An 18,343-nucleotide genomic window follows, 5' to 3' on the forward strand; every position below is an offset into this window, starting at 1 on the left:
AAACGGCCAAGAAGTGTCTCTGCTAGAAACGGCCGGAAACGTACTAGCCATGTGCCAGTACATGCTATTAGCCGCATACTGCTCTCATTACCCTGCATAACAAAGTCCGTATCGCCACACTCTAGTCAAGATTATACATTACAAAGTCCTTTTACATTCAGTGCAAGATAAAAGCATCAGACGAGCCTTGTTATCATAGTATCAGGCTTATGTTTGTGTGTGTTTGTCTTGAAGCTCTTTCATGTTCATCAATACTACAATTATGACCATTCATAATGTAAAAACTGTACGATTGGTTCAGGGTTTCTGTCTTGTCTTTTGCAAAAAAAAAGAAAAATACCTGAAGATCGAATGCAAACATGTTCAAACGTGTCTCCACGTGAGACATTGTTTTTCAGACTTCCACATGGATATAAGACACAGAAACACCCACACATTTGGAAAGTTGGCAGGATTGATAAAAAGTAATTATGAAATGTGAAATATAAAAAAATAGGGTAATAATTTCACTGACGGTAAAGTCAAACAAATGTTGCAGCAGATCACTTAGTTACTTTTAAACAGATCGGATTCAACCAATAGATGGCAGCCACACATCACTGTTTCTGTTCACTTGTGGTAGCAAATCCCTCACAAAATACAAATACATTCACTCATGACCATATCGGGACAAAGACGTGGGCTGACAGATTCATAGACACACACACACAAGTCATAATGACAGTAAAACTTTATTGATAGAGTCTGTGTTCATTCTCAGGAATCTGATATTCTGTTTAGTGGTGCTGCTGTTAGAAACTTATGCTGTTGATGTTTTTATTGACACATTTCAATTTTAAACTGTCTTGTTGGAGATCTGAAACCCTTCAAGAAGACAATATTAAAGGATCAGCTAAACAGCCTTCCAGGTATTCCTTACGCTGTGGAATTATTATGAGGCCGGACACTGGCAAATTTGTAAATGATTGCATCTCCCAATCTTGATAGTTGTGCTCCTTGTAACCTGCATTAAGTAGATGTCAAATTTGTCATTGACATTGACAATAAATTGATATTACAATGTTTGAATACTGATAAAAACTTTTACTCAGTTTGACCACCCTAATTCATTTCTGAACTTCTAATTCCTGCTGACTTAAATACTTTGTGTGATTTTATCTACTTATACCTTCAGCTCTATCCAGTTATTTTATTTAAAAACCGGTCCAGTAAAATTCTCTAAAATACATTTACTCAACTTAACAAATTTCTCTATAAGATATATGAATTTATACACACTGCAACTCTCACATTTGTTACAAATTCCATGTCCATGCGTCGTCAGAAAACATTTGTTTTCACATCTCATCAATCGCAATCAGGAGCTCTACTGACGACACTACTGCCCCAGTGATGTAGTATATCATTAATTACATGAACTTAATGCATGCTACTCAGTCATTGTGTTTGTCCCTAATTTTAGCACCGAATTGGTTAATACTGTAGAATCGCTCTGAGTGTGTGTTTGTGTGTCCCTCCCATCTATCCATCTCTCCCTCCCCTGAGTTCTGACACTACCTCAATTACATGGTGGCCTTTTGTGCCTTGGGCAGGGTGTGTGTGTGTGTGTTTCAGTGTATCTGTTGAGGCAGACGGTGTGGTGCCTGCTCCAGGACACCCACCTCGCCGCCGCCTTGTGCCCACTGGTCCTGCCCTGGGCTGCCCACAGGATGCTGGCCTGCTTTGAAGCCCTCTTGTCATCAACGCACTGTAGACATACACACTGGCACAAGAAAGCCAATAACTCCTCAGAAGATCCTGTAATCTTTGTAAAGTCTGTAACACTCAGTCAGCCAAGTCTTCTTAAATGCTCACATTTATCCGATGAAGCCTCAGTCAAGGACGGACAAACATTTTTGATCAGTTGCATTGTTTGGAATAGGCTGCTTAGGTCCAACGGTTATGAAATTCACTCTGCGGTCTTCTGCCACATGGAGAGGGATCCAAGCAATGTACCTGTAACCTTTTTTTTTTATCAATCAGCCTGACCATTGAATTTAAAAAAAAGGACATGCAAGTGAACAAAGGAGGTTGCCAGTTCCAATAACCAAACCAGCTGCGTGAAAGTCAGCTCCAAGCTGGCAGGACTCCTTGGTTAGTTAATTGTCCAGGGTTAAGTGCTTGAAACATCATCTGTTTTTGTATGTTCTTCCCCTCGGTAAAAGGACTACTTTGACGTTTTAGGGAAAATGCTTATTAACGTTGAGCAGAGAGTTCAATGAGATGGTTGTCTGTGCAGCAAATACGAAGCTAAAGCCAGCAGCTGCTTAGCTAGCTTAGATTATTTTTAGCACAAAGACTCAGGACTGGAACTGGAATCAGTTTGCCTGGCCTGGCTTTGTCCAAAAGCAACATCTTTATCATCTCAAAATTTTGTATAACATCTTGCATAATCTATACAGAAAGTGCAATGGTACAGGTATGTTCTGGAGTATTTCTTGGCCAGGAGCAGTATAACTTCCAGATTCTCCGCTAGTTGCCCCGCAACTGCTCCCAGCCAGTTGTTCGATACATTTATCCTTCCTAAAATGGGGAATTCCCTTTAACACCTTTGTACGGACGAAACAGACAAGATATAACGTGTTTAGTAGTGTCAGTGACAGAGCAAGGCTAGCAGTTTCCCCGTATCCCCGTATTTAAGCTCGGCTAAGATAACTGACTGCTGACTTACATTTGAAGCTGAAAATGAGCCATAACTCTTTTAATTACATTTTTTTTATTAAACCTGCAGTCCCCTAAGATGACTATTTTATCCATGATGTTTCTGGAACATTTGCATAGCTAAATCTCCCATGCTTGATGTACTTGTCATATATATATACAGCCCTCAGCCCTCCCCAGGGTCCTATAGCCTGATGTAGACATCTGCAGATGGGACCAGTGACAACATACAGCGACACATCTAAACATGCTCCTCCTTTTTGTATTGTTGGGGTCTGACCATATGACTTCAACATGTGCTGTGGACAAAGAGAATCAGGCCTTTCCTTTTCAAGCAAAGGTTTCATCCTGATTTGTAGTTTGATGAGAGCAAACCTCCTCTGAAGGAATTTCACACTAGGGTGTGAATTTCCCCCCCCCAAAAAAAACTATGGTTCCTGAAGTCACCTGAATGCACCGCTGAAATCTCATTGGCCGAGGGCCAAGAGACCCCAGGACCCCTGTGGTTCAACCACTGTCCAACAAAACTGCCTGCAGATCATACCTCATTGCTTTTTCCCTTCGACCTCCGTCGAACAGGGAGCACACAACGCTCTCTTCGCTCGGACCCCCGTCCAGGCCACAGAAGATCCAGCTTTCCCCGCCAGCGCGACGCTGGCCACGCAGGCCACGAGGAAGCAACAGCCTTCTCCCCTCCTCAAACCCTGACAGGTCACAAGCCATTTCGCTGGACGAAACGACAGTGTTCTATTCTGAGTAAAGGCCCCCTCAGCCCGCGAGACGAATCCGCTTCCGCGATCCGTTTTCCGCTTTTTGCTTTCCCCCCTTTTTTTGTGCACAAACCGGCACAGAGGAGCCCGACGAAGCCTCGCTCCTCTCGTGACCGATGATTCCCTGTAAGACGCGCAGACACGCCGTCTCATCCGAAGTTAACTGTCCTCCCTGCAGCGAGTACAGATCGGACCTGCGTTTGCTCCAGAGCCACGCCAACGGACCGAAACAGCGCCGGCAGAGCCGCGTTGTAAGACCCCCCATCCTGACGAGGAAAAAGGACAACTTCCCCACGAACACTTCAACGTTGCAACGAAGCATCGACAAGTAAGGTTCATGGTATCTGGGCATAGCTTAGCTTAAATTAACGTAAATTTAATTCAGGTCATTCATTTATATGTTGATATTCCCGTGTTTTTGTGTAAGTTACGGTCGCGTGATATCGAGGTATTGCGCAACTCCTCTTGGATCATAAGACCCGCGCTATGGTGCATTCCCGTATTCTGTTTGTGTTAAGACACTGTCGCATTATACGGAGGTATTTACGCAATCGGTACGGACCAGAGAAGCTCCGTTGCATTGTGTATTAACTGCTATGACTGTTTGCTTGGGATTTATTTTGATTTATTTTCATTTGCTTTATTACACTTCGTGTGGTATTCTCTCCTCATTAAATCAGCTCTGTGAGTGAAGTGTGGAATCTCGGCTATCGTACATAACTGCTACCGACTTCTACCGACAACGGCACTTTGTGTACGATACGGCCGGCGATCCCCATTCTCACTACAACGCGGACCGCACGCAGAAGTTTGATTCATGACCCCCACCTTTTTCCTTTTCTTCCTCCTCTCACGTAACACGCACACACAGCTCCTATCTCTGCCCCTGGGGAAACCCCGTTCAAACGATCGCCTCACAACACATGTGTGCATCGGCACACGTGATTACATACAGCAGTCTCGCCGCCATTTTGTCCGAGTCACTCGACTCCGCCATCTGGTGGTAGTTTAACCGTAGTATTTTAATGCCCCTCCCCTTTTGGCCCGCGTCACTCGACGCCGCCATCTTTGTAGTCTTTAGCGGTAGCTTAAATACTCTCCTTTACACACACACACACACACACACACACACACACACACACACACACACACACACACACACACACACACACACACACACACACACACACACACACACACACACACAGACATACACCCTCATCCATTTTATTCATTCTTTAGGTATTAGGCATATAAAATTGTATGATAACGTTTGTTGGTTGCAATATTAATTGATTTGATCATTTATTATTTTGATTTAATAAACTCTGTTATACTTTAAGGAGCAGTCGTCTGTGATTACTTGTGCATATATATATGTGTAATGAAACTGTATGTAGTAGCCTTGTGTACGAACTTAACCCTTCACTGTCACTGAATGTGTAGTCGCACCCGACTATTGACATTACGAGTGACCACTAATTATGAGACTTAGTTTTATCGTTTGGTTATTGGTCCCTGTTCGCAGGGTGGTGCCCCGTTGTTATTAATACTCATTAATAATTGTTACATACATTAATAATTCTATTGATGTCAAGGATTCAGTTTCTTAAATGCTGATAACCCAAACACGCTCCTTTACGTTCCCAACAGTATGATACAAGAAAGTCATTAACAACACTGATGCACCATCACCCTTGTATGCTTTCTTGTTGTATAAAGTACATCTGTGTTTCTTCATAATAATTCAACTATTTAGATATCCCGACACACAGTGTTGAAGGACTTATATTATGCAGAAGTGCTCTCCTTATTTTTTGTGATTATTCACAAAACTGGTTCTCCCTGTTTGCACTCACGTCAACTGACTCAGAGCTATTTAGCTGTTTTAGACACAGACAATATTTAGTTTTTATTTTTATTTGATTCAACCTTTATTTTTCCAGGAATATTTCCAATTGAGATTCAAAATTTCTTTTTTGAAGGACTCCTTGCCAAGATGGCAGTCTAAAAAATGTCATATAAAAGAACAAACAGTGGGCTTAAAACAGCAAAAAAAAAGGAAGAAGAAATGGTTACTATATGTAGTTGTTTTTTTCTCAGGTATAATTACGAAACGGACGCTTTAATTGTCTAGATATCTGAGCGATGCGGCAGCACTTTAAAGCATTTGTGCTCTGTTAAATAATTTATACTTGAAGTAAGAGTAACACAAATCGATGATAAGAAATACACATGGGAGGAGTTTGGAAGCCGAAGATCGTGGGGTCATGCAGTTTTTGTATTTTGTATGATCTTTCCATGTGCGATTATGTGTCAGTTACGATTTTTCCCCCACGTACCTGAACGCAGCAGCTGCAGAGCCGCCTCTCTCCGTGTTTGATCTGCGCTTTGCAGCTTTCAGTGGCTCTGTGTTATTGCTCGCAACACGATGTCTTCTGAAAAAATGTATCTGCTGCATCGCGGGCTTATGCTTCCTAAAGAGACTCACTCCGTAGAGAGCTTGAAGTTCGCGCAGGAGTTCACGTTTCAAGACGAGGACGTCACGGTTGTCGTGTACCCGAAATCAGGTCAGTGTTTCTGTGAAACGTTCAGGCTCACCGCCAGCTTCACAGGGCAACTTGACGTTTAGAGTAACATGTGTGCATACTTCTGTCATTTGTGGTGCAGTTTCTCTGACAGGGTGTCATTGATCGCTCTGCTGATGACACTGTGAGTTAGACGTAACAGAGTTGCAGAATAGTTGTGTTATGTATTGATACCTCTGCTAGAAAGGGTTAGTTCACAGTGTGGAATGCTTCTACATGTTCTCTTCAATGAGCTATGACTCTAAAGTTCCGAAAGAGAAGTCTTCATGTATTCCCAAAATCTGATGATGTGAGGACCCAGTAGTGTAACTTTATTTTTGACTGAAATGTCCTCACAACGACTGGAAAACTCTTTTTCGATGAGGGCCAACGCACTTTAAAACTGAAGCTCAAGAATGGATCGATACCAAATGTCTGTGACCCAACTTCAGACCCGCAAGCTGTAAGTTTTGCCATTATTACGTTGTTTTACTGTTTGTGTTGCAGGTCAGCCGGTTGAACTTACACACGTTATGATAACCGGATACATAATTTAACATTTAACACAAGTGTGGAAGTTTGAGTCTGTTCCACAGCGAGGAGGCCAGAGCACGTGTCCGGCTGCTTTGTACAGTCGACACGCTGCAATAAGAAATCTACCAAGACTGGTTTACAATTAAAAGGAATTTAATCCCACTGATGCAAGCACATTATTTACAGTGAAGTACACTATTTCTTAATTATGCATTTCCAAAACCCTTATGATTATGACTAATTATGAATTCTTAAATGTGAATCATTGAACACTTTTATTATAGCTACTAAACACACAGTTCTATGCTCAAATTTCTAACACAAGTTACACTCAAAGTCAAATGTTCTGTAGAGTGGGTGGCACCATCCAAATTAGCGAGACCATCAGAGCAGCATCTTGGCTGGGCTCATAAAATCTATATATTTTTCTCTCTCCAGATGTTCCTGCAGTATCTGATTGATGTGGAGGCTAAGACCTCACACCCCACAGAGAGAAGGCCGGAGCGCGTGTGTCCGGCTGCTTTGTGCAGTCGACACGCTCCAATAAGAAATCTACCAAGACTGGTTTACAATTATAAGGAATTTAATTCCACTGATGCAAGTACGATTACAGTTAAACATTGGAGTACATACTCCTATTAAATATTAAATCAATAAAACCCCATTTGCAAAAAACTCAACTCCGCTCCTCAGGTATAAAAACACGTCCGTCGTCTGAGAGCCATCACGCGAGAGAGAAAAAGACTTGAAAATCAAACCTCCCACATATTCGTTCGCGACTCCTCCCCTTCCGTCTATCTAAATTGCTATTGGCCAATTTCCCTACGCACTTCTGTAAACGCCTATCTACACATCTCTCTCTCCCTGAGCAGCTAACACATTCAAATCCTGTCAGTTATGACTTACTCCCTTCTATGATAATCCTTCAGTACATAAGCTACACTTCTGCAACTTGGCAGAAGCTTCATGTCTTATTAGCTACTAATCCTACATCACTTTATGTTTATCTTAATTATGCATTCCCAAAACCCTTATGATTATGACTAATTATGAATTATGAATTATTAATTATTAAACACTTTTATTATATCTACTAACTACCTTGATCTGAGCAGTTTTATGTCCATCTGTACATCCGTTCCTGCTGCATTGTCATGGTCTCTGGGGGCACTCCATGGAGAGCTTAGAGTATGCCCAAAATCTCTCTGTGGAAGACACCAGTGTTTGTTGTGACTTAACCCAAATCACAAACATATACAGAAAATGATACAGATTCAATAGTCTGTCTCCCTCAAATGTACAATCTGTTTGCCTCATTGCATGTAATGATTCATTTTTATGTAAAGCAAAGTGTGTTATCTATTAAATTATAGGTTAATATTTTATCAAAGTTATTGCTTCACAGAGACATTAGCAGGACACCACTGCAGCCAAACTGTTGCACTTTCACAGGATTTTGGCTGACACAGCACATAAGAAATGGTCACACAGTGTCAACTCGGACCCTTCGTTCCAAACCAATCATTTCCCAGCATGTGTGAACGGTGGTGAGAGTGAATGAAGGCAGTCACTACACAACCAAATTGATTTAAGCTCCGCCATGTGGTTTTATTTAACCATAATATGTCTTGCTTGCACGTGAAAGTCATTGGTGAGCCATGCTGACATTGTTTCCTATTGGCTTGAAGATTTTTTTGAAGAATTTTAACCGTGGTTGAGATTGTGTGCTTGTTATTAGGGTAAGACATGCACATAGTTTAGTGTGCTTAGAAAGGAATGTGCTCTTTTGCTCATTCATTGATTTACTTGCCATACCTCCTTATTCCCATTCAGGCTCACAGGGACCAAGGCTTTAGGAGGAGGTCATCAATGTCCATCACGAATAAATATCCATAAATCTGTTTCGAAATCACAGTAAGAGTAAGGACACTCCTTGCAACCACAGAACTTTCTCCAGTATCAATGTAATTGATAGTTGTCTGTACATCCATGTATACAATGCAAACAGTAACTGCTAATTGCTAATTCGGCATACTTTAAATTATGCCAATTTGCCAAACTTTCAACTACTATCTGCTAAAAAAACAGGGCTCAAGTGGGAGGTGTCCTGATTTTTGACCATGTATTGTTGCTTTCATCAGCATATTGGTGTATTTCACTTCTAGTAGAAGTAAGTGTGGAACAAACTCTTGGGTCCTCGGAGCACAAGTACCATTCAAGATGGATTTCAGCTGCGCCTAATTAAGCCTCTTCCCGGCACCGTTCCCTGAACCACTCCCCCACTCTGTCCCCTCTGCAGCTGAGCCTGAACACGCCCCGCCACCACAAAGTACTTGCAGCATTCTTGTTATGTTTAATCTGCTGTTTAATTGTTTTTTCCAGGTACTGCCTGGATGCAGGAGATCCTCCCGCTGGTTCTGAATGGGGGGGACCTGACGCCGATCCAAACCGTTCCGAACTGGGACAGGGTCCCCTGGCTGGAGGAGAAAAGATTAGCATTGGTTGTGGATAAGTTGAAGTCTCCGCGGGGGCTGGTCACACATTTTCCTTACCACCTCATGCCCCCCTCCTTCCACTCCTCCAAATCCAAGGTAAGAGGGTGGAGGCTTTGTGTGACATTCCTGTGTGATCTCTTCGATGCAATCTGTGCATCGTTGTACCTGATGTTGAGGATTTACCCTCGGGCAAAAAGCCCACCATATAATCTGACTCCAAAAGACTACACCTTCAGAAGGACCCCGCGCAGATCGTTTTGATTGGAATTACATTCGATGAACAGAAGACGGTAGACGATCTATAAGTATTAACAATTTAATAAGTCAAGCATCAAAGCATAAACAACATAGATCTATGGTTTCACAAAACACAAGAATTGATTAAGTATCCCTAGCAACAGTGTTTTGTGAGCCCCGTTCTATCATTTCCCCGTTTCTTTATTCATTCTCATGAGGAGTTGACCTTGTCCTGCACAGGGACCCGTTATCTTCACACACTGTGTGTGGGAGTCCAGTCGTTCTCAGGGATAGCGAAGGTGCTGTTCCTACAGGTTGCTACACAATATCTCACAGCCTAACCCGCTTCACAACACATCTAGTTACGAGTTTAAGGCAAGGCAAGTTTATTTGTATAGCACATTTCAACAACAAGGTAATTCAAAGTGCTTCACATAAAACCATTAAAAGCATCAAAACATAAGGCAAAAGAAAAGGAGATTTAAAAACAATATAGTTTAAACCACCTGTGTGTCAGAGCGTCTTCTTTGTACGGGAAGCGCGTGAGTGCCTCACCCGGAGATTCAAACCTTTGCTCTATGACACACGCAACACTATTGTAAATGAGCACACACATAATACTTATACATTTAATGCCTGTAAATACCGTTAGCATATTTCTACACTGAGAAACAGGGTTAATACAAATAACACCTGTTGTGTTGTTGAATTAGTCTCTCGTGTCTTTGCCGTAGGTGATCTATGTCATGAGGAACCCTAAGGACGTCGTGGTGTCTTCATACTACTTCCATAAGATGGCCGAATTCCTCGAACCTCCAGGAACATTTGATGAATTCATAGAGAAATTCCTGAAGGGCAAAGGTCAGAGGTCTCATAACACATAGAAGAGTTTAATTTGATAAATGTTTGAATTCCAGCAGAGTGGTTAAGCATTCTGGTGTATTACCACGTGGACAGATTTTAGCTGTTGAAAGTCCTCTTTGTCTGTCGTGTCCACTAAAGTAGAGCAGTGTGTTTACGCACTGTGCCCTATTGTCTGCAGTGATGTTTGGAAAATGGACGGACCACGTGAAGAGCTGGAGAGGCGCAGATCTGGGACACAGAATAATGTACATCACATATGAAGAAATGGTTCAGGTAAACTGAATATAATCAACATATAATAAAAAAAAACCCTGTATGTTTATATTTAAGCTATATTGCAATTGCATTACAATTGTTACTCGTATTTTGACTGATGGAAGGCGGCCTCTTTTGCACAGTAACACACTACTGTTACACTGTTCACTGTTATAAGACACACATCGCATTGTTTCAGTGGCTTCATAGAAAGAAGTTCAACAAAATGTCGAGACAGTGAGCAGTGAAAGGAGCACATCTGTAACACAGCTGCATCAGTCTGTGTCTACACAGGAGGCGTTCAGGCACAGCATATAGTGTAGGTCTCCCGCATTTTTATTTCTGTAGTTATGCACGGACAACAGAGGAAAATAAACTTCCGCGGCCGGTGTCGATAACAATATTGATTCAAATCTAAATGATTGTTGACGACTGGAGAAAAACCTGCTTAAAAGCCTCCCGTGTAGACGAAGCATAATTAAAGCTACAGCAATGAGATGCTTCTTAAATATGACCAGTCAAACTTCATCATCATCGGGGGCTTCACAACGAGCCCTCATTGTAGAGATCATGCAGAAGATTCTTCATTAGAGACTGTGCATTATAAGATGAAAGCAAACACCCGTTGCTTTTACATAAATGTGCCGCTCTTTTAGGACCTCCCTGCAGCTATCAGGCGTATTTCAGACTTCCTGGGCCGTAAACTGAGTGAAGAAGCCATTCAGAAGATAGCAGAACATTGCTCCTTCAGGAGCATGAAGAACAACAACATGTCCAACTTCAGCCTGGTCCCTAAGAAATACATGAACTCCGACATATCTCCATTCCTGAGAAAAGGTGAGGCTCAGATTGGATTATTAGGAGTAAGGAGTGAGATTAAATCGGATATGTTAGTGGATTTCCAGTCTCAGCAAAAACTGTCTGACTGCATTTTTTGTTGATTTTCTTTCACATCAGGGATTCACTGCGTTCACGTGACTGTCTTGGTCTGTGTGTGTGTGTGTGTGTGTGTGTGTGTGTGTGTGTGTGTGTGTGTGTGTGTGTGTGTGTGTGTGTGTGTGTTTGTATTAGGTGTTGCGGGAGACTGGAAAAACCATTTCAGCCCAGAGCAACTGGCCAGATTGACATCGGTCATTCGCAAAGAGCTGGAGGGCGAGAGCTTCTCTCTGCCGTGGAGCCTGGATTGATCATCAGCCATAGCAGAGACAGAGAGGGAAAGAGCTGTAGAAATATTAATCAAGGCAAGTAGGACAATGGTGCTAACTGCAACAAAATTTGGTTTTAATGTTACGCATATGACAAAAAGCCCTTTATTGATTTAAAAAACACTAAACATGATTAAGACTAGAAAAGTGAACTCATTAGAGTGCAGATCTATGTACACACCCACTGCTGTAGAGCTTGATTGAATGAATACAAACCACAATTGTCTTACTTGTTCACTGTGACATCTATAAAGAGAGACTTCGCAATTATAATTTGGAACTTAGAAATGCAAGGCAGTCATTCTTCTCTGACATCATAACCAAAAACAAGAACAATACACGCGCCTTATTTGCTTCCGTCGACAGGCTAACAAACCCTCCAGTGTCGGTAGCTGCTGAACTCCAATCCACCTGGGCATGCAATCAATTTGCCACCTTTTTTACTGACAATTCAGAAAATTAGACAAGCAGTCAGTGCCTCTACATAAACCACAGGATATGTGTTGTCCCGATCTGACATCCATTCAAATATCATGACACAATTTCATTCAATCAACCTTAGAAGCCTAGAAGACATCATACAACATCTGAAGTCATCCTCCTGCTGCTTGGATATTCTACCAACACACTTTTTCAAAAATATTTCAAACTGCATGAGCACTGATCTTTTACAAATTGTAAACACATCCCTTCTCTCAGGTGTCTTCCCACAAGCCCTAAAAACTGCAGTTATTAAACCACTCCTAAAGAAGGTTAGTTTAGACTCCGCAACGATGAAAAATTATAGGCCAATATCAAACCTCCCATTTTTAAGTAAAATAATTGAAAAAGCGGTTTTCCAACAGCTGACCGACTTCTTGGCCGTAAATAACTGCTTTGATGTTTTCCAGTCAGGCTTTCGACAGCACCACAGCACTGAAACTGCTCTTGTTAAGGTCTTCAACGACATCCACTTGAACATAGACAATGGCAGAAGTTCAGTCTTAGTGTTACTAGATCTCAGTGCTGCATTCGACACGGTCGACCATGCCATACTCCTAGAAAGACTAAAAATCTGGGTGGGACTCTGGCACAGCACTTAACTGGTTTGAATCCTACTTGAAGGGCCGAGAATACTTTGTGTCTGTAGCTGATTACACATCAGAGCTGACTAAAATGACATGTGGTGTTCCCCAAGGTTCAATACTGGGGCCTCTTCTGTTCAACATCTACATGCTTCCACTAGCTCAGATTATGGAAAACAACAAAGTGTGTTATCATAATTATGCAGACGACACACAAATCTACATAACTATGTCACCAGGGGACTATAATCCCATACAAGGGCTGGATAACTGCATTGAACAAATCAACAACTGGATGTGCCAGAATCTTCTTCAATTAAACAAAGATAAAACAGAAGTAATTGTTTTTGGTACCAAGGACGAACAATTGAAAATCACCGCTCAGCTTCAGTCACTGATGTTAAAACCCACAAACCAAACCAGAAATCTAGGTGTAGTTATGGATTCAGACCTCAACCTGAACAGCCATATCAAGACAATTACAAAATCAGCCTACTATCACCTGAAGAATATATCAAGGATTAGAGGACTTATGTCTCAACAGGATTTGGAAAAACTTGTCCATGCATTTATCTTCAGCAGACTGGACTACTGTAACGGTGTGTTTACAGGTCTCTGTAAAAAATCCGTCAGAAAGCTGCAGCTGATTCAGAACGCTGCAGCTCGAGTCCTCACTAAGACCAGGAGGGTGGACCACATCACTCCAGTTCTGAGGTCTTTGCACTGGCTTCCTGTCCAACAAAGAATTTACAGAGAATTGTTCTACCCAATGGATGTGCAAAAGACTTTTAAGTAATAATCATAAGCCTGCTGGGAAAAGCAAGTCTTACTAAAATCTCTGAAAATGCAGCTTTAATTACAGGAACGATTTCCAATGTCTTCTTGCTCACATTATCTCAAATTACATTTGGTTTGGTTCTTTTTTTAGTCTACAAACTTTTATTTTCTTGTATATTTTATCATCAACTTGATATCTATATGTGAAGAAAGTAAAAAATAAGTTTATTTCACGCCAGGAGATCATGTCTAAAATCTAAAATCACTATTACCGGTGTATGAAATCGAACAGAGCAAGCCATTTGTCTTTTAAAATAACTTCATGTGGGGTTCACCTTAATATGTCTTGGCCATGATCCCGCTAACTGTCAACAAGTCTTCACTTTTGCAATAAAATCATTTTCAAATCAATATTTTGTGTGAAATATTCCACCAGACGCATTGCATCATTCAGAAACGGCCAAGAAGTGTCTCTGCTAGAAACGGCCGGAAACGTACTAGCCATGTGCCAGTACATGCTATTAGCCGCATACTGCTCTCATTGCCCTGCATAACAAAGTCCGTATCGCCACGCTCTAGTCTAGATTATATATTACAAAGTCCTTTTACATTCAGTGAAAGATAAAAGCATCAGACGAGCCTTGTTATCATAGTATCAGGCTTGTGTTTGTGTGTGTTTATCTTGAAGCTCTTTCATGTTCATCAATACTACAATTATGACCATTCATAATGTAAAAACTGTACGATTGGTTCAGGGTTTCTGTCTTGTCTTTTGCAAAAAAAAAGAAAAATACCTGAAGATCGAATGCAAAATATGTGAAATATAAAAAAATAGGGTAATAATTTCACTGACGGTAAAGTCAAACAAATGTTGCAGCAGATCACTTAGTTACTTTTAAACAGATCGGATTCAACCAATAGATGGCAGCCACACATCACTGTTTCTGTTCACTTGTGGTAGCAAATCCCTCACAAAATACAAATACATTCACTCATGACCATATCGGGACAAAGACGTGGGCTGACAGATTCATAGACACACACACACAAGTCATAATGACAGTAAAACTTTATTGATAGAGTCTGTGTTCATTCTCAGGAATCTGATATTCTGTTTAGTGGTGCTGCTGTTAGAAACTTAGGCTGTTGATGTTTTTATTGACACATTTCAATTTTAAACTGTCTTGTTGGAGATCTGAAACCCTTCAAGAAGACAATATTAAAGGATCAGCTAAACAGCCTTCCAGGTATTCCTTACGCTGTGGAATTATTATGAGGCCGGACACTGGCACATTTGTAAATGATTGCATCTCCCAATCTTGATAGTTGTGCTCCTTGTAACCTGCATTAAGTAGATGTCAAATTTGTCATTGACATTGACAATAAATTGATATTACAATGTTTGAATACTGATAAAAACTTTTACTCAGTTTGACCACCCTAATTCATTTCTGAACTTCTAATTCCTGCTGACTTAAATACTTTGTGTGATTTTATCTACTTATACCTTCAGCTCTATCCAGTTATTTTATTTAAAAACCGGTCCAGTAAAATTCTCTAAAATACATTTACTCAACTTAACAAATTTCTCTATAAGATATATGAATTTATACACACTGCAACTCTCACATTTGTTACAAATTCCATGTCCATGCGTCGTCAGAAAACATTTGTTTTCACATCTCATCAATCGCAATCAGGAGCTCTACTGCCGACACTACTGCCCCAGTGATGTAGTATATCATTAATTACATGAACTTAATGCATGCTACTCAGTCATTGTGTTTGTCCCTAATTTTAGCACCGAATTGGTTAATACTGTAGAATCGCTCTGAGTGTGTGTTTGTGTGTCCCTCCCATCTATCCATCTCTCCCTCCCCTGAGTTCTGACACTACCTCAATTACATGGTGGCCTTTTGTGCCTTGGGCAGGGTGTGTGTGTGTGTTTCAGTGTATCTGTTGAGGCAGACGGTGTGGTGCCTGCTCCAGGACACCCACCTCGCCGCCGCCTTGTGCCCACTGGTCCTGCCCTGGGCTGCCCACAGGATGCTGGCCTGCTTTGAAGCCCTCTTGTCATCAACGCACTGTAGACATACACACTCGCACAAGAAAGCCAATAACTCCTCAGAAGATCCTGTAATCTTTGTAAAGTCTGTAACACTCAGTCAGCCAAGTCTTCTTAAATGCTCACATTTATCCGATGAAGCCTCAGTCAAGGACGGACAAACATTTTTGATCAGTTGCATTGTTTGGAATAGGCTGCTTAGGTCCAACGGTTATGAAATTCACTCTGCGGTCTTCTGCCACATGGAGAGGGATCCAAGCAATGTACCTGTAACCTTTTTTTTTTATCAATCAGCCTAACCATTGAATTTAAAAAAAGGACATGCAAGTGAACAAAGGAGGTTGCCAGTTCCAATAACCAAACCAGCTGCGTGAAAGTCAGCTCCAAACTGGCAGGACTCCTTGGTTAGTTAATTGTCCAGGGTTAAGTGCTTGAAACATCATCTGTTTTTGTATGTTCTTCCCCTCGGTAAAAGGACTACTTTGACGTTTTGGGGAAAATGCTTATTAACGTTGAGCAGAGAGTTCAATGAGATGGTTGTCTGTGCAGCAAATACGAAGCTAAAGCCAGCAGCTGCTTAGCTAGCTTAGATTATTTTAGCACAAAGACTCAGGACTGGAACTGGAATCAGTTTGCCTGGCCTGGCTTTGTCCAAAAGTAACAACAGCTTTATCATCTCAAAATTTAGTATGACATCTTGCATAATCTATACAGAAAGTGCAATGGTACAGGTATGTTCTGGAGTATTTCTTGGCCAGGAGCAGTATAACTTCCAGATTCTCCGCTAGTTGCCCCGCAACTGCTCCCAGCCAGTTGTTCGACACATTTATCCTTCCTAAAATGGGGAATTCCCTTTAACACCTTTGTACGGACGAAACAGACAAGATATAACGTGTTTAGTAGTGTCAGTGACAGAGCAAGGCTAGCAGTTTCCCCGTATCCCCGTCTTTAAGCTCGGCTACGATAACTGACTGCTGACTTACATTTGAAGCTGAAAATGAGCCATAAATCTTTTAATTACATTTTTTTTATTAAACCTGCAGTCCCCTAAGATGACTATTTTATCCATGATGTTTCTGGAACATTTGCATAGCTAAATCTCCCATGCTTGATGTACTTGTCATATATATATACAGCCCTCAGCCCTCCCCAGGGTCCTATAGCCTGATGTAGACATCTGCAGATGGGACCAGTGACAACATACAGCGACACATCTAAACATGCTCCTCCTTTTTGTATTGTTGGGGTCTGACCATATGACTTCAACATGTGCTGTGGACAAAGAGAATCAGGCCTTTCCTTTTTCAAGCAAAGGTTTCATCCTGATTTGTAGTTTGATGAGAGCAAACCTCCTCTGAAGGAATTTCACACTAGGGTGTGAATTCCCCCCCCCCCAAAAAAAACTATGGTTCCTGAAGTCACCTGAATGCACCGCTGAAATCTCATTGGCCGAGGGCCAAGAGACCCCAGGACCCCTGTGGTTCAACCACTGTCCAACAAAACTGCCTGCAGATCACACCTCATTGCTTTTTCCCTTCGACCTCCGTCGAACAGGGAGCACACAATGCTCTCTTCGCTCGGACCCCCGTCCAGGCCACAGAAGATCCAGCTTTCCCCGCCAGCACGACGCTGGCCACGCAGGCCACGAGGAAGCAACGGCCTTCTCCCCTCCTCAAACCCTGACAGGTCACAAGCCATTTCGCTGGATGAAACGACAGTGTTCTATTCTGAGTAAAGGCCCCCTCAGCCCGTGAGACGAATCCGCTTCCGCGATCCGTTTTCCGCTTTTTGCTTCCCCCCCCCTTTTTTTGTGCACAAACCGGCACAGAGGAGCCCGACGAAGCCTCCCTCCTCTCGTGACCGATGATTCCCGGTAAGACATGCAGACACGCCGTCTCATCCGAAGTTAACTGTCCTCCCTGCAGCGAGTACAGATCGGACCTGCGTTTGCTCCAGAGCCACGCCAACCATTTTCCTTTTCTTCCTCCTCTCACGTAACACGCACACACAGCTCCTATCTCTGCCCCTGGGGAAACCCCGTTCAAACGATCGCCTCACAACACATGTGTGCATCGGCACACGTGATTACATACAGCAGTCTCGCCGCCATTTTGTCCGAGTCACTCGACTCCGCCATCTGGTGGTAGTTTAGCCGTAGTATCTTAATGCCCCTCCCCTTTTGGCCCGCGTCACTCGACGCCGCCATCTTTGTAGTCTTTAGCGGTAGCTTAAATACTCTCCTTTACACACACACATACACACACACACACACACACACACACACACAGACATACACCCTCATCCATTTTATTCATTCTTTAGGTATTAGGCATATAAAATTGTATGATAACGTTTGTTGGTTGCAATATTAATTGATTTGATCATTTATTATTTTGATTTAATAAACTCTGTTATACTTTAAGGAGCAGTCGTCTGTGATTACTTGTGCATATATATATGTGTAATGAAACTGTATGTAGTAGCCTTGTGTACGAACTTAACCCTTCACTGTCACTGAATGTGTAGTCGCACCCGACTATTGACATTACGAGTGACCACTAATTATGAGACTTAGTTTTATCGTTTGGTTATTGGTCCCTGTTCGCAGGGTGGTGCCCCGTTGTTATTAATAATCATTAATAATTGTTACTTACATCAATAATTCTATTGATGTCAAGAATTCAGTTTCTTAAATGCTGATAACCCAAACACGCTCCTTTACGTTCCCAACAGTATGATACAAGAAAGTCATTAACAACACTGATGCACCATCACCCTTGTATGCTTTCTTGTTGTATAAAGTACATCTG

General features: G+C 41.9%; 1 protein-coding gene across 1 annotated transcript; it reads left to right on the forward strand.

The window, feature by feature from the left end:
• The first annotated feature begins 5,878 nt into the window (after nt 1-5,878).
• On the forward strand, nt 5,879-14,906 carry LOC306782836 (sulfotransferase 2B1-like). The gene is made up of 6 exons (XM_079276312.1): nt 5,879-6,040; nt 8,954-9,162; nt 10,038-10,164; nt 10,346-10,440; nt 11,079-11,259; nt 11,494-14,906. Exons 1-6 carry the CDS (start codon nt 5,902-5,904, stop codon nt 11,607-11,609), a joined length of 867 nt encoding a protein of 288 aa, XP_079132438.1. The 5' UTR covers nt 5,879-5,901; the 3' UTR covers nt 11,610-14,906.
• Nucleotides 14,907-18,343: the final 3,437 nt, after the last annotated feature.

This window comes from Melanostigma gelatinosum, assembly GCF_949748355.1.
Source record: "Melanostigma gelatinosum genome assembly, chromosome: 9".
Classification (NCBI taxonomy): domain Eukaryota; kingdom Metazoa; phylum Chordata; class Actinopteri; order Perciformes; family Zoarcidae; genus Melanostigma; species Melanostigma gelatinosum.

Bases quoted from the DNA above. Each gene is read 5' to 3' on its own strand.
- LOC306782836 (XM_079276312.1), top strand. From the start codon at position 5,902: ATGTCTTCTGAAAAAATGTATCTGCTGCATCGCGGGCTTATGCTTCCT. The intron at 6,041-8,953 runs GTCAGTGTTTCT...TGTTTTTTCCAG, and splicing joins TGTCGTGTACCCGAAATCAG to GTACTGCCTGGATGCAGGAG. The intron at 10,165-10,345 runs GTCAGAGGTCTC...TATTGTCTGCAG, and splicing joins GAAATTCCTGAAGGGCAAAG to TGATGTTTGGAAAATGGACG.